Source organism: Mobula hypostoma, chromosome 18, assembly GCF_963921235.1.
Source record: "Mobula hypostoma chromosome 18, sMobHyp1.1, whole genome shotgun sequence".
NCBI classification, from domain to species: Eukaryota; Metazoa; Chordata; class Chondrichthyes; order Myliobatiformes; family Myliobatidae; genus Mobula; species Mobula hypostoma.
Window position 1 is genome coordinate 40,265,549 of NC_086114.1, and position 13,363 is coordinate 40,278,911.

Genomic DNA, 13,363 nt, shown 5'->3' on the forward strand with positions numbered 1-13,363 from the left:
AGGTCAATTTTGAGTATATAAAGGTAATTAAAGATGCAAGGAAAACTCTCTATTTAGTGTGAGCAATGTTTAAGGAAGGAGCAGAGCTGTTGTCAGTAAAGAGTCCATCTAGCTTAAACAGCATATTTGCAAAGGATTGAGTCTCAATAGCTGCTGTCCATCAGTAAAAAAGAATTGGTATTTGGACTAGCGAGGGCTGCAGATATGTAAAGTGTTGTACTGTTGACATCATTTAGTAGAGTTCGGCACTAGGACAATGCTGTGCTAACAAAAATCCCACTGCAGAGACAGAGTTGTATTTCTCATAGTCATAGAGTACTACAGCACAGTAACTGGCCCGTTGACACATTTAGTCCATGCTGACCTGATTATCGACCTATTCCCAACTACCAGCAGATGGATGACAGCCCTCCATAACCCTTTCATCCATGTACCTATCCAAACTTCCCTGAAGTGTTACAATTGAACACACAACTACCACCTCCATGGACAATTCGTTCCACACCACCCATTCTGTGAAGTTTCTTCACAGGTTCCCTCAAATATTTCACCTTTCACCCTCAACCTATTACCTCTAGTTCTAGTTTCACCCAACCTGGCGTGGGGGGGGGGGGGTGGGAGCCTTTATGCATTCACCTATCTGCATACCTTTGTAAGATATCCCTTCATTCTGGAGTCCAGGGAATGATGTTCTCATCTATGCAACCTGACTCTATAACTCAAGTTGTCCCCAGATGCTCAAAAGAACTGGGAATGCTGCTTTTCATCTGCTCCCCCAGAGCGGAGAGAAGAGCATCTCAGCTCTATAACTTAAGTATATACATCTGCCTACTGCATTATCTAGCAACATTGATACTCGGGAAATGCCAAGACCAACTTCTTGCACTTTCTTGCACACATTGCACTGAGTCTTCAATAAGCAAGTTAAGACAAGTTATAGCTCTTCTCCCACTGCTGACATATCCTCACATGCCCTGAATTCCCACACTTGAAGAGTTAAGCAGCAGGAAGTCCAGTTGAGTACAATTCTTTTAATGTACTCTGAACTGCCTCATCATTGAACCAGCATTAGAGTTTCAGTCTTTGCCCACACAAAGATCACCTAAGCCAAGCTTCTCCTTGTGCTTCTCTTCATCTTCACTTTCTCTGCTCCAGATCAGCAAACAGGTTAGAAACTGCAGTTACTTGGCAACTTTAAATAAAGAAATATTTTGAACTCGTACACAAGGACTCACTAGAAAGAGTATAGCTTGACCTAGTTAGTTCCTGGGGAGAAAGCTCCTCCCGGGCGTTTTCCCGTTACATCATTTTAGCTTCATTTCATCCTTCCTTTTCATCTACAGACTTTCCCCAGGCAGCTTCAAACAATTTCAAAATCCTCAATTCTCGTTTGAACATAGTCATTAGTGTTCAGATTTCATCTGAGTCCCATAACCCTTTGACAGAAAAAAAAATTCACTAGTTTAATTTCAGCTTGCTCCTTACATCAAAGGCCTCAAACATATCAAATGTATAGTCACGATCTCCAAAAATGGGACATTCCTCAGAGGTTTCAGACTGATTGAGACACAATTTGTTCATTCTGGAACAATGAGTACTTCACAAACAGAATGATGAGAAGAAATTAAATATAAAATACAACTTTCTATCTCAAAAGACCACGGGTTAGATAGTGGCTAGAATGGACAGGTAGATGTAAAAGCAAATGTCTCTAAGAACATGGTTAAGGTTTATTAGCGTGATAACATGGGAAGGAGTGTAACGTAATCTTCATCTGCCCTGTGGTAACAACGTGGCATCACAGTGTGACTAACCCTGCCTTTGGAGTACTTGACTGCCCCTGACCAGCATCAATGCCTTTCTTAAAAAATAAACAAAACTGCACTGTCTACTTCGCATCTCACAGGAAGTCACATTACCCCAACATCCTGCACCCTATTGACCCACATCGGATCCCAGCCTACCGTGGCCTAGAAATTCCAAGTTCATCTTACCATACCTCTGAAAAATCTGTAGAGGGAGTTTGATGGGTCAGTCTCCAGAATGGAGGATTTGGTGGGGTGCCAGTGTGGCACAGTGAAGTTGCAGCTCCAATGACCTACGTTCAAAGCTGACTCCGGTCACCGTCCATGTGGAGTTTGCATGTGACAATGCAAGTTTTCTCTGGGTCCTGCAGTTTTCTTCCACATCCTGAAGATGCACAGGTTGGTAAGTTAATTGGTCATTGTAAATAGCTTCCGGGATAGCGGGTTAGAGATACGTCTCTACCAAAGGAGGTCTAAAGTGGTCCTACCCCGCCATTAGCCTGCAGGTCACCCTCAAGCAAGGTGTAGCACCTGCTTAGCCTCTCGATCAGGGTCATGTGAAGCCATGGGAGCAAGTGGTGATATCACAAGTCCTGGTTATGCAACACTGACGCCTGGCAGACAATCTCTTAAGAGTATTGATAATGGCGAGGTCACCTGTCTTGTAAAGACACTACCCAGACGAAGGCAACGGCAAACCGCTCCTGCACAAAAATTTGCTCAGAACAATCATGGTCTTGGAAAGGCTATGATCGCCTACGTAATATGACACACCACATAACAAATGAACAAAATGGCTTCTTTCCAGCATAGGACTGATGGTAGAATATAAAGTGGAACAGAGGGGAATGTGGGAAAAATAAAATGGGATGAGGTAGCCCATTCCCATGTGGTATCTCTCCATGATTTTATGATTCTATCAAAGGCTGAGTAAAGACCTAATTACCCTGGAAGCTGATCACTGACAGATGTCGTGAAATTTGTTGTTTGGTGGCAGTATTACAATGCAAGATGTACGAATTTACTACAAGTTACGAAAATAAACAAGCAGCACAAAAATAGGAATAAGAAGTTAGTGTTCAGGGGGTCATACATCTTTCAGAAATAACAATGGAAGATAACAGAAATAACAGTGGATTACACCCACAGGGGGCTGAAATAGCACAACAAGGCTCTTTTATAAAAGCAAGTTATTACTCTGAAGGGAATTCAAAGGATTAGACAATTGCGTCAGCCTATGATTTCATCTCCCTCTGGGAAATGCCTGCCCACAATGCATATCTTCCCTCTACAGGCTTTTGTTCCCTTTCAGATTTGATCCTTAGTTGTAACTGTAAGTTCAGATTCAAATGACAAGGACACCAAACTATGGGTAACGAGAGACCAACTGATGAGTTGGGAGAGCAACAAATCCCAGTATCGCTGCCACATAGGGACACGTGAAGACACAGTTTATATCCTGGATAATGCAGCATTACTACCAGAGGCAGAGGCACATTGTCTGTTCAAACATGTTAGGATGCGACCACAGTTCGAACTTGAGGCTTTCTATATCATTCCACTTTCTGCCAAATTCTGACTAATTCAACATTCACTTTCTTCCAAACACTTGTGGCTTTATCATCACACTCCCATCCTTGAGTCAGCAGCTTGTGGATTTTCAGAACGATCAGCAATTACAAATCTGTAATGTAGTCTCTGGCAACTCTTGACTGTGAAAATACATAGCCCTGAAGAGACAGTTCCATCTTCCTGTGCACATGTCCCAGGGCAACACACAGGCGGGAACAGATCCCACCTGGAAAGCTCAGGTCACTGTCAGGGAGAAGGTTCTGAGAGGGAGGGCAGGCAATGAGATGAGAACGTAAAAGCAGGAAACACCAGAAATACTCAGCAAGTCAGGCAGCATCTATAGAGAGAGGAAAAGAGTCAATGTGCCAGGTCAGTGATATTCTATCACAACTCGCTTCGTTATATTGATATGTCTACTCTGTTTCTCAACTTTGCACAGATGCTGCTGGACCCACATTTTATTTCAAAATTCCACCATCTGCAGTACTTGGCTTTCTGGGAATTTATCCAATACCTACCTGGATGGGAAAAGTTAATTTGGGCTCTCTGGCAACAACCCACTTGTAAGATGGAGCCTTTAACTAACACCAAAACATCACAGTTCGCTCCGGTCAGCATGTGTTTAGTGCTCTAATGGGACCCTTATTTACAGATGGATTATGTACAGGAGATATCAGAGCATTGTACTGACCTAATTGCCTCCATGAACTAATGTTACTCACACAGAGCTGCAACACTGGTTGGTCAAAAACAAAGATGGCCCTCCCAATACAATAGTCTGCGCACTCTACTGCGGTACTGAGTGGGAGCTGCACTTCTAGAAGCACCAAGTGTTGGACAAGTCACTGAAGCACAGACCCTATAGATGTTTAAAATTATCTTGAGTCTGTTCAGAGAAGAGCATTTCCTTAGCCAATATTTCCCCTTCGAACAGTACCTGGAATAGTTCATCAAAGCACTTGTCTGCTGCCATTTATGGAAGTGAGTAGTTTATAAATTAACTAAAGCATCCAGCATCAGTTATGGAAGGTATCAAATAAATGCAAGTCCTGCTGAAGGGTTTCAGTCCAAAATATCGACTGTACTTTTTTTCCCCATAGATGTTGCCTGGTCTGCTGAGTTCCTCTAGCGTTTTTGTGTGTGTTGCTTGGATTTCCAGCATCTGCAGATTTTCTCTTGTTTGTGAAATAAATGCAAGTCTTTTGTTCCACACAGACCACCTGGACAACTGTAATACCCATGTCAGACTGCTGTTTATTGATTACAGCTCTGCATCCCCTCAGTACAAATCAGAAAGCTTCAACACATCGGCCTCTGTACCTCCCTCTACAACTGAAGCCCTCACTTCCTCAGGAGACCACAGTCAGCGTGGATCAGTAATAACATATCCTCTGCACTGAGAATTAACATAGATGCACCTCAAGGATGCATGCTTAACCCACTGCTCTACTCTCTCTACACATAACTTTGTGGCTAGTCACAGCTCGGATGCCATCTATAAGGTCATCGACAACACAACTGATGTTAGTAGAATCTCAGATGATGATGAGGAGAAGTAAAACAGATTTGCTGGTTCAGTTGTGTCGCAGCAACACCCTTGCACTCACATCGGCAAGACCAAGAATTGAATGTGGACTTCAGGAAGTCGAAGACAGAACACACAGCAGTCCTCATTGAAGGGTCAGCAGTGGAAAGGGTGAGCAGTTTCTGGGCATCAGCATCTCAGAGGATCTATCTTGGACCCAACATATTGATGCAATCAGGAGAAGGCACACCAGTGGCTATATTTCAACAGAAGTTTGAGGAGATTGGGTCTGTCATCAACAACTCTAGAAAATTTCTATCGTGGTCGCGCTGATACGCAACGAGTGAAAGCAACACACTGAGTCGAGCAGGGTCTGGTTGAACTGTTTACTGTTTCTATCTACGTGCGCTTAAGTGTCCGCTCCCAGCATCCCCCGCTCTTTGCGGGGCAGAAGTGGCGTTGGCTTCCGGGCCGAGGTCTGCCCTGCCCCCTTGGTTGCTGCTGGCTGCGGACTCGCCCGCAACTGCTGGAGCCGGTTTGCTTGATGCGTGGGGGAGCCGACACACTATGGATGTATGGTGGAGATCATTCTGACTAGTTGCATCAAGACCTCTAATGCACAGGATCAAAAGAGGTTTCCAAAGGTTGTAGACTTCCCCACCATCAAGGACTTCTTCAAAAGGCAGTGCCTCAAGGTGGCAGCATCCATCATTAAGGACCCTCGCTACCTCCAACATGCTCTCTTCTCACTACGACCATCAAAGGGGTGGTACATACTCAACGTTTTAGGAACAGCCTCTTCCTCTCTGCCAATAGAAATGGACATGAACCCATGACCGCTACCTTGCTATTCCTCTTTAGCACTATTTATATTATATTTTTATTGTAACAATAATTTCATATCTTGCTCTGTACCTCTACCAAAAAAACAAATTTCACAATATATGTGAGCGATAATAAACCTGATTCTGAATTCAGTCTACCTTTGTCGTCACTTCTCCATTTACCTTGCCTTCCATACACATGCAGTGCTGTCTCGTGCCTTTAACTCAGTATTGCAAAGAAAAACATTCTGGCTCACTCACATAATTAGACCCTGAGCAGACAAGTCTAAGAATGGACAAGTAATTTCAACAGGAAAAGGAGTGTTTCGGGGAGATAACGAGTGAAGCAAGACTGATAAAAACAAAGTCAAAACAAAGCATGAACATGTTTGACCATTCCTCATGCACAGACAGAGACTCACTTCCATGACAAGGGCAAGAGAATTCCTGACTACATAACTAAACAGGAAGAAAATATTAAAACTGTTAGAGTGTTGAAACTGAAGTGCAGCTACAGCACCTGTGTACATATTGCAGAGAGGCCTGAGGAATGAAAGCCAGGAGAATTTAAGGGCAAGGTGCAAACGTCAAGGGTATAAGACTGGCTTTGTTTTGGATAATGTCAAGCTTCAGTAGTTTGAGGTGGTAACTAATAAAACTGATGAGGACCAGGTAGTACTGTAGATGTCACATGTGTGGGCTTCAGCAAGACATATGTGAACTGGGCTGAAAGGCATGTTGCCTTGCTGTATATCTATGGTGACTGTATGACCATTCGTCAGAATCACATTACAAGATATATGTCACTGCAGGGACAGCACACCAAGATGGATATCGGTGAGACTGCAAAGTTATGAGGTAACTCTAAGTAAATATTATATTGGCTGGGGTTGTTTTATGTGGAACAGGAAAGGACACGGAGAGATTTAATAGAGGTGTATAAAATTGGATAGACCTCAATCGAGGGGAGAAAAATCAGGAACCACAGATTAAAAGTGGTAAATAAAAAAGTTAAGTTAAAGTGAAGAGGTAGATTTTTACGCAGAGGGTGGTAGGGTCTGGCGGAAACCTCAGCATATTGAACAAGCACTTGCATGCCTACTCAAAAAGTCATGAACTACTGGGCTATAGACGCAGTGCAGGGAGGGTGGGTAACTTTTTTGACCAGAATGAGTGCAATGGGATGAAGACCTCTTATGGTGTAGAAGAATGTTCTGCATCCACAAACCTACACAATGTCAAGTATTACCTTGAGACACTGTAAACTAAGAAAGCTCCAAAGACTCAACATTCCAAACACTGAAACCACATCCTGTATCATACCAAGGATTTCTCTTGTTGGAGCCAATTATAAAAGCATAATGACGTCCCACAAGAAAAAACAATTAGTTGAAAGCTGGAATTTGCCCAAATGCCCAGCATCAACAAACGTTTTTCCTTTCAATCCAACAAACAGGAGATGCAATGAGAAGGAAACACGACCAAAATTGATAAAAGGAAAAGCTGATCATTGGAATGAGAAAATGAGTTAAAGTTAAAGCAAGAGAGAAAAGTAAGAGAAAACTGAAAAAGTAGGATGGAATTAAGCAAGATAAATTACTGACAGATGTAAGAAATTTAAATAGGTCAACATCTTGAAGTGAAATGCACACAGTGGCCACTTTACTTTTAGGTACACCTGTATACCTGCTCGTTAATGCAAATATCTACTATCTAATCAGCTATGTGACAGCAACTCAATGCATTTACACATACATGGTTAAGAGATTCAGTGCTGTGATCACTTTTGCTGATTCTAGTTTTCAATCTTATTACAAGATTTTTTTTATATAAAAAGTGGGATTTAGGCTAAGTATTACAGAGCCTGGGGTCTAATTGCCAAAGATGGAATGATAAAAACTAGCTTTCCAAGAAACTGGGACTGGATTAGAGAGAGTGGTAGTGCTGGGGGAGTTTACAGAGACAGGCAAGAGGAAACCACAGGGGGATTTCAACTCAAGGATCAGAATTTTAAACTTGCGGCTTTAAAGGGTCAGAGTCCAACATCGACCAGCGGCCATAAGTGAGCAGGCTTAGAGCCAAGGGAAGGTGGGATGGATACAGGTAAAAGAGGTGGGACTGGATGAATAGCCACAAAGGCATAATGAGGGCTGAATGGCCTCCTCACGCTGAGAGTTGTATTACTACTTATTCAATACTAGACAGAGTTTATAACGAACTTTTAGGATAGATGATCAAAATTTAGTCACACAGACTGATTTCAAGGAGTGGCGAGAAAGAAAGCTTCAGGGAGGAAACTGATGAGGTCAGGGCTAAGAGCAAGTTCACCCTGCAATAAATCAGTGGCTGCAGTTTATACTATCATGGGGGTGGGTTATGTTTGCATTCGCAGGTGTGGATATCTCTACTGCTTTGTTCACAGAGAAAGAACAATCTTACGGCAGGAACTTTAAGCAAAGAATGGTAGTTAATATAAAAGAGAAGCCAACAATCCATTAGCGTGTTAACAGTACGAGGGTAGTATTAAGCAGGATAGGCCCTGCAAAGGACTAGAAGCTGACATGACAGATGCTCAGAAGTCAAGCAAAGCTAAAACACTCAACAAGTACTTTGTCTCAGTATTCACTAAGGAAAAGGATTCTGACAAAATAATAGAAGCAGAAATGGTAGATCTAATAACTAGAATGAAATTGGACAGGTAGGAGGTACAAAGAAGACTGGCGATAAGTATACTGGATAAATCCCAGATCTGGGTGGCTTACATCCCAGATTTAAGAGAAGTAGGAGTGAAGATAATTGAAGGACTTCCCAATCTTCACTAGGCACAGGGGAGATGCCTTATTATGTTGGGAAGTGGTGAATGCGATACCATTGTTTTAGCAAAGATGGCAGGACATTCCTAAGTAACTACAGGCCAGTCCCTTTGGCATTTGATGCATTCTGGGTGAATAATCCAGGACACGGCATACATAGCAAATAGCAGGACCCTGATGAGTGTTGTAGGTTAGGGAGACCTAGTAATTACAAGTACATGTTGTGAAAGTCATGACACAGTTAAGACAAGGTAGCGAAGAAGACATTGCATACTTGCCTTCATTAGTCAGGGCAATAAGTAGAAGGCGTAAGATGCCTTGATGTTGAAGAGAATACACCTAGTAAGTTGCATGCAGATCTGGAAGCACACGATTATGCTAGAGATGGTGCAGAAAAAATTCAAATGGACATTGCCAAGGCTGGAGGTCCAGAATTATAACAGGAAGACAGACAACTGAAACTGTTTAGCCTGGAACAATGAGGCTGAGGGGTGACCTTGTAGAGGTTTATAAAACACTGGGAAGACTAGAGAAGATGGATGGTCACCGAGTAGTGAGTATATAGATGAAGCTGCCAAAGGTGGTGGTAGAGACAGGCACAATTAAAAGTTGAAAAGAATCTTGGACCAGTTCAGGGATAGGAAAGGCTTAGAGATATGGGCCAAATGCAGGCAGATGGTGCTAGCACAGGTAGGCACCTTGCTCGGCATGATCGAGTTGGACTGAAGGGTATGTTTCCATGCAGAATAATTCTATTATTGTTCCTAAATAGTAACCAGGTCTAAATGACTTAATTAAGGAGATCCAGCAGGTATTTGTAAAACGGAGATCAGTTTGACTAACCACCCCTCCCCGCTGCCACCAATGACTATTTTGTTGAAGTAACGAGAGAAAGTTGATGATGGCACTATATAGTTTTATAAGAGAGAATGCAAGGAAGAACTTTTCCTACAGGGTGAGTGGTAATAAGCTTGTGCTCTCTACCATGCAGGATACTGAAGACCCCGAAAGAAACTGGGGCAGTACTGGAGAGAACTCACAGGGCCATGGGGCACAGTCAGTGAATGAAACACACTCAATTGTTGTACACAAAGCCATCATATGTTGAATGGGTCAAGTAACCTCATTTTGTATTGTAACAATTGTATGACAAATTTATGCAGTTAAGTCAAATGCTTTACTATTCCTGAAGAAACTAGAAAGAAGTTATCCTAACTTTATTGTAGCAGCCAGCCCGCCTTTCAAAATAATTATAATCATTACATTATGATCATGATTTCAAGAGCTTACATTGGCTGCAAAGCATTTTTGGCTGCTCTATGATTGTGAGAAGTGTTATACAAATATGAGTTAAATTCACACATTCTGCTTTCCTGATCCAGCCAGTCTGAACATTTTGGATCTTTGCACATCCAAGATGAGGTCAGGAACAGGCACGCAAAAAATCCCCAAGCTAGTGTTATGACCTAATGCTTAGTCACATCAGGCATCCTTCCTCCTATTGCTGGGAAGCACCTGGTTTCAATACCCTCCTCAGAAGCAGAGCTCATCATCAGAAAGTTCAGTTTGTCCAAGAACCACAGCCCGAGTAGTCAATCCATTGGGCCTTTATCCTCTCCTAATGGGAGCCCCCTACTCAGTCCCACTTACAATTAGCCACACTGCTCAGTCTTTCTGCAATGAAATGTAATCACTTTCCATCTGGATATTACCTCAACAGCCACTTTATTAGGTACCTCCTGCATCTAATAACATGGCATCTGAGCGCATGTTCATGGTTTTCTGCTGCTGTAGCCCATCCATTTCAAGGTTCCATGTGTCATACATTCAGAGGTGTTCTGCACGCCGCTGTTGTGACTATTTGAGTTACTGTCACCTTCCTGTCAGCATGAACCAGTCTGGCGATTCACCTCAGACCTCTCACCCACAGAATTGTCACTCACTGTTTTTTGCACCATTCCCCGCAACCTCTAGAGACTGTTATGTGTGAAAATTCAAGTGTTCAGCCGTTTCTGAGATACTCGAACCACCCCGCCTGGCACCAGCAATCATTCCACAGTCAGAGTCACTTAGGATCACATTCCCTCCCCATTCTGATGTTTGGTCTGGACCAATTGACCATGTCTGTATGCTTTTAATGCATTGGGTTGCTACCACATGATTGGCTGGTTAGATATTTACATGAACCAGCAGGTGTACAGATGTACCTAATAAAGTGGCCACTGAGTGTACACCTGGTTCTTTTATGAAGGTGTGTTCTTTTTAACTTCATTACCCTCTCGGGAGCTGTCAGTTCAACACCCATGGGGGGAAAAAGTGATCACTGAAAAAAAATCACACATAGCACCAAAACGCAGCACTTACAATGAGAGATAAAGTAACCTGTTTACTCAGTCATTTATACTCAAAGGTGAGCCTGTACCTACCAGTATAAACTCAACAATACCCAGGTCCAGTGTATCAGACAATAGCAGCTCTGTGCTCTATTTCAAACCCACATTAGAATCAGTTAACAGTGCATCTGAGCTGATAAACAACTCCAACTACCATATAGCCCAGCGTACAAACCCCACTACCCACTCCAAGCATCATTTACATCCAGTATCAATCCTCAACCACAAACTACTCACCCTACACCACCAAGTTAACCCAGTGTGTAAAAGGGCCCATTTAGTGCTGGGACAGAACCCTTCAGTGAGAGTACCATTATTCCCTTCCCCACAGCAAATGAAGGAAGTAACCGACTGCAAGCAATGGGTGTCACCCTCACAGCAACATTCTAATTCTCAACAATTAACGAACTTCTCCATCCACTCACCCACAATTAAAGTTTGGAGTATAGACCCTTTTCCCAGTGCGTGCTCCACATCCCCCTGTCAACCCCCATGATTCTCTACCCCCACCTTACCAGCAGCTCCAGGACCTTTCCTCACCCTCAGAGTTCTCAGTCCAGGAGAGTTGGGAATCGACCAAAAGAGATGCCCCACTTTAAGGGAGATAGAGGAACACCCTCTAGGAGCAAACCCTCCCTAAGCTCTCAGGGTCCACTCACCCTTCTCCATCTCACCCGAAGATGTTGCGGAGACTGTCCCATGCCCTTCTCCCTTCTTGTCCCGTCCTCCCTGCCCCAGTCTCCTCTCCTCTCTCACCTCCCTCCCCCTCATCCAACCCTCCTCCCCATCCCCGCTGGACCGGACGAGCTGAGATCGCCGCGGCTACCCTCTGAATATTTACCCTGGAGATGGTGAGCGGTTGCTCGAAGTCCTTGCCCCCGACCAGCCTGAAGCCCCAGGGCGCCGGGCCGCGCAGACTGATCCGGAATTGGGACATCCTGAGCGGGGACGATGCCGGCTGCGGCTCGCCTCTGTTTCAGATGGACTCGATCCGCACGGCGGGCAGGGCTGTGCTAGGGTGGGGGGATTTTATTGTGCGGCCAGCTCGCGTCAGCACTCGGCCTCACCTTGTATGGAGCTGGCTGTACCGAGCGGAGCCGCTCCGCCCCCGAGGGCAGAGCTTCTGTCGGCTCTGCACCGCGAGGGCCGCCCTCTCCCTACTGTTTACCGCGGAAGATTGAAGTTCTCAGCTTGCTCAGTGATTCTGCAAACCAACAGCGGCGGGTTAACAAAATATTGCCGGCGGCTCGCTATAAACGTGCTACCCAAACCCAAACACAGTAAGAATAATTGTAAATCCCACCCTGGGTAGTAACAGAAACTGAACCCACCCCCTCACCCTTACCCTCCTATACATAAGGTGGACGCTGGAGAGGGGTAAAATACTGGAAGGTACACCCAGCAAGTCGAACAATTGTTGTGAGAGAAATAGGATGAATGTTTCTGCTGGACGCCCTTTCAGAACTGGAAAAGAGGGGGAAAAAATCCGATTTCCAACATCTGAGGTTTTTAAGTGAAGAAAACGTGCTGGAAATTGGAAAATTGTTTCTGACTTCTGCTTCCTTTCCACGTGCTGGAAATTGGAAAATTGTTTCTGACTTCTGCTTCCTTTCCAGTCTGGGCCCAAAACATTGACTGTTCATTCCTCTCCATAGATGCTGTCTGACCTGCTGAGTTCCTCCACCATTTTGGGTTCAAGATTTTAACAGTCCTGACGAAGGGTCTTGGCCTGAAACGTCGACTGTACCTCTTCCTAGAGATGCTGCCTGGCCTGCTGCGTTCACCAGCAACTTTGATGTGTGTTGCTTGAATTTCCAGCATCTGCAGAATTCCAATAAAAGTTGCTGGTGAACGCAGCAGGCCAGGCAGCATCTCTAGGAAGAGGTGCAGTCGATCTTTCAGACTGAGACCCTTCATCAGGACTAACTGAAGGAAGAGTGAGTAAAGGATTTGAAAGTTGGAGGGGGTGGGGGAGGGGGAGATCCAAAATGATAGGAGAAGACAGGGGGGGAGGGATGGAGCCAAGAGCTGGACAGGTGATAGGCAAAAGGGATACGAGAGGATCATGGGATAGGAGGTCCGGGAAGAAAGACAAGGAGGTGGGGGGGGGGACCCAGAGGATGGGCAAGGGGTATATTCAGAGGGACAGAGGGAGAAAAAGGAGAGTGAGAGAAAGAATGTGTGTATAAAAATAAGTAACAGATGGGGTATGAGGGGGAGGTGGGGCATTAGCAGAAGTTAGAGAAGTCAATGTTCATGCCATCAGGTTGGAGGCTACCCAGATGGAATATAAGGTGTTGTTCCTCCAACCTGAGTGTGGCTTCATCTTTACAGTAGAGGAGGCCGTGGATAGACATGTCAGAATGGGAATGGGATGTGGAATTAAAATGTGTGGCCACTGGGAGATCCTGCTTTCTCTGGCGGACGGAGC

At 44.3% G+C, this 13,363-nt stretch overlaps 1 protein-coding gene across 2 annotated transcripts in view; it reads right to left on the bottom strand.

Moving 5' to 3' along the window:
* Positions 1 to 12,079, bottom strand: part of pdlim1 (PDZ and LIM domain 1 (elfin)) — a 90,181-nt gene extending 78,102 nt beyond the window's left edge. Inside the window, exon 1 of one of the 2 annotated variants that reach the window (XM_063070771.1) lies at positions 11,774 to 12,079. In XM_063070771.1, the coding sequence (XP_062926841.1) occupies positions 11,774 to 11,869 (96 nt within the window). In that variant the 5' untranslated portion in view covers positions 11,870 to 12,079. The remainder of the gene's footprint in view (positions 1 to 11,773) is intronic. The other variant, XM_063070772.1, reaches the window with a different exon arrangement.
* Between the last annotated feature and the right edge of the window lie 1,284 nt (positions 12,080 to 13,363).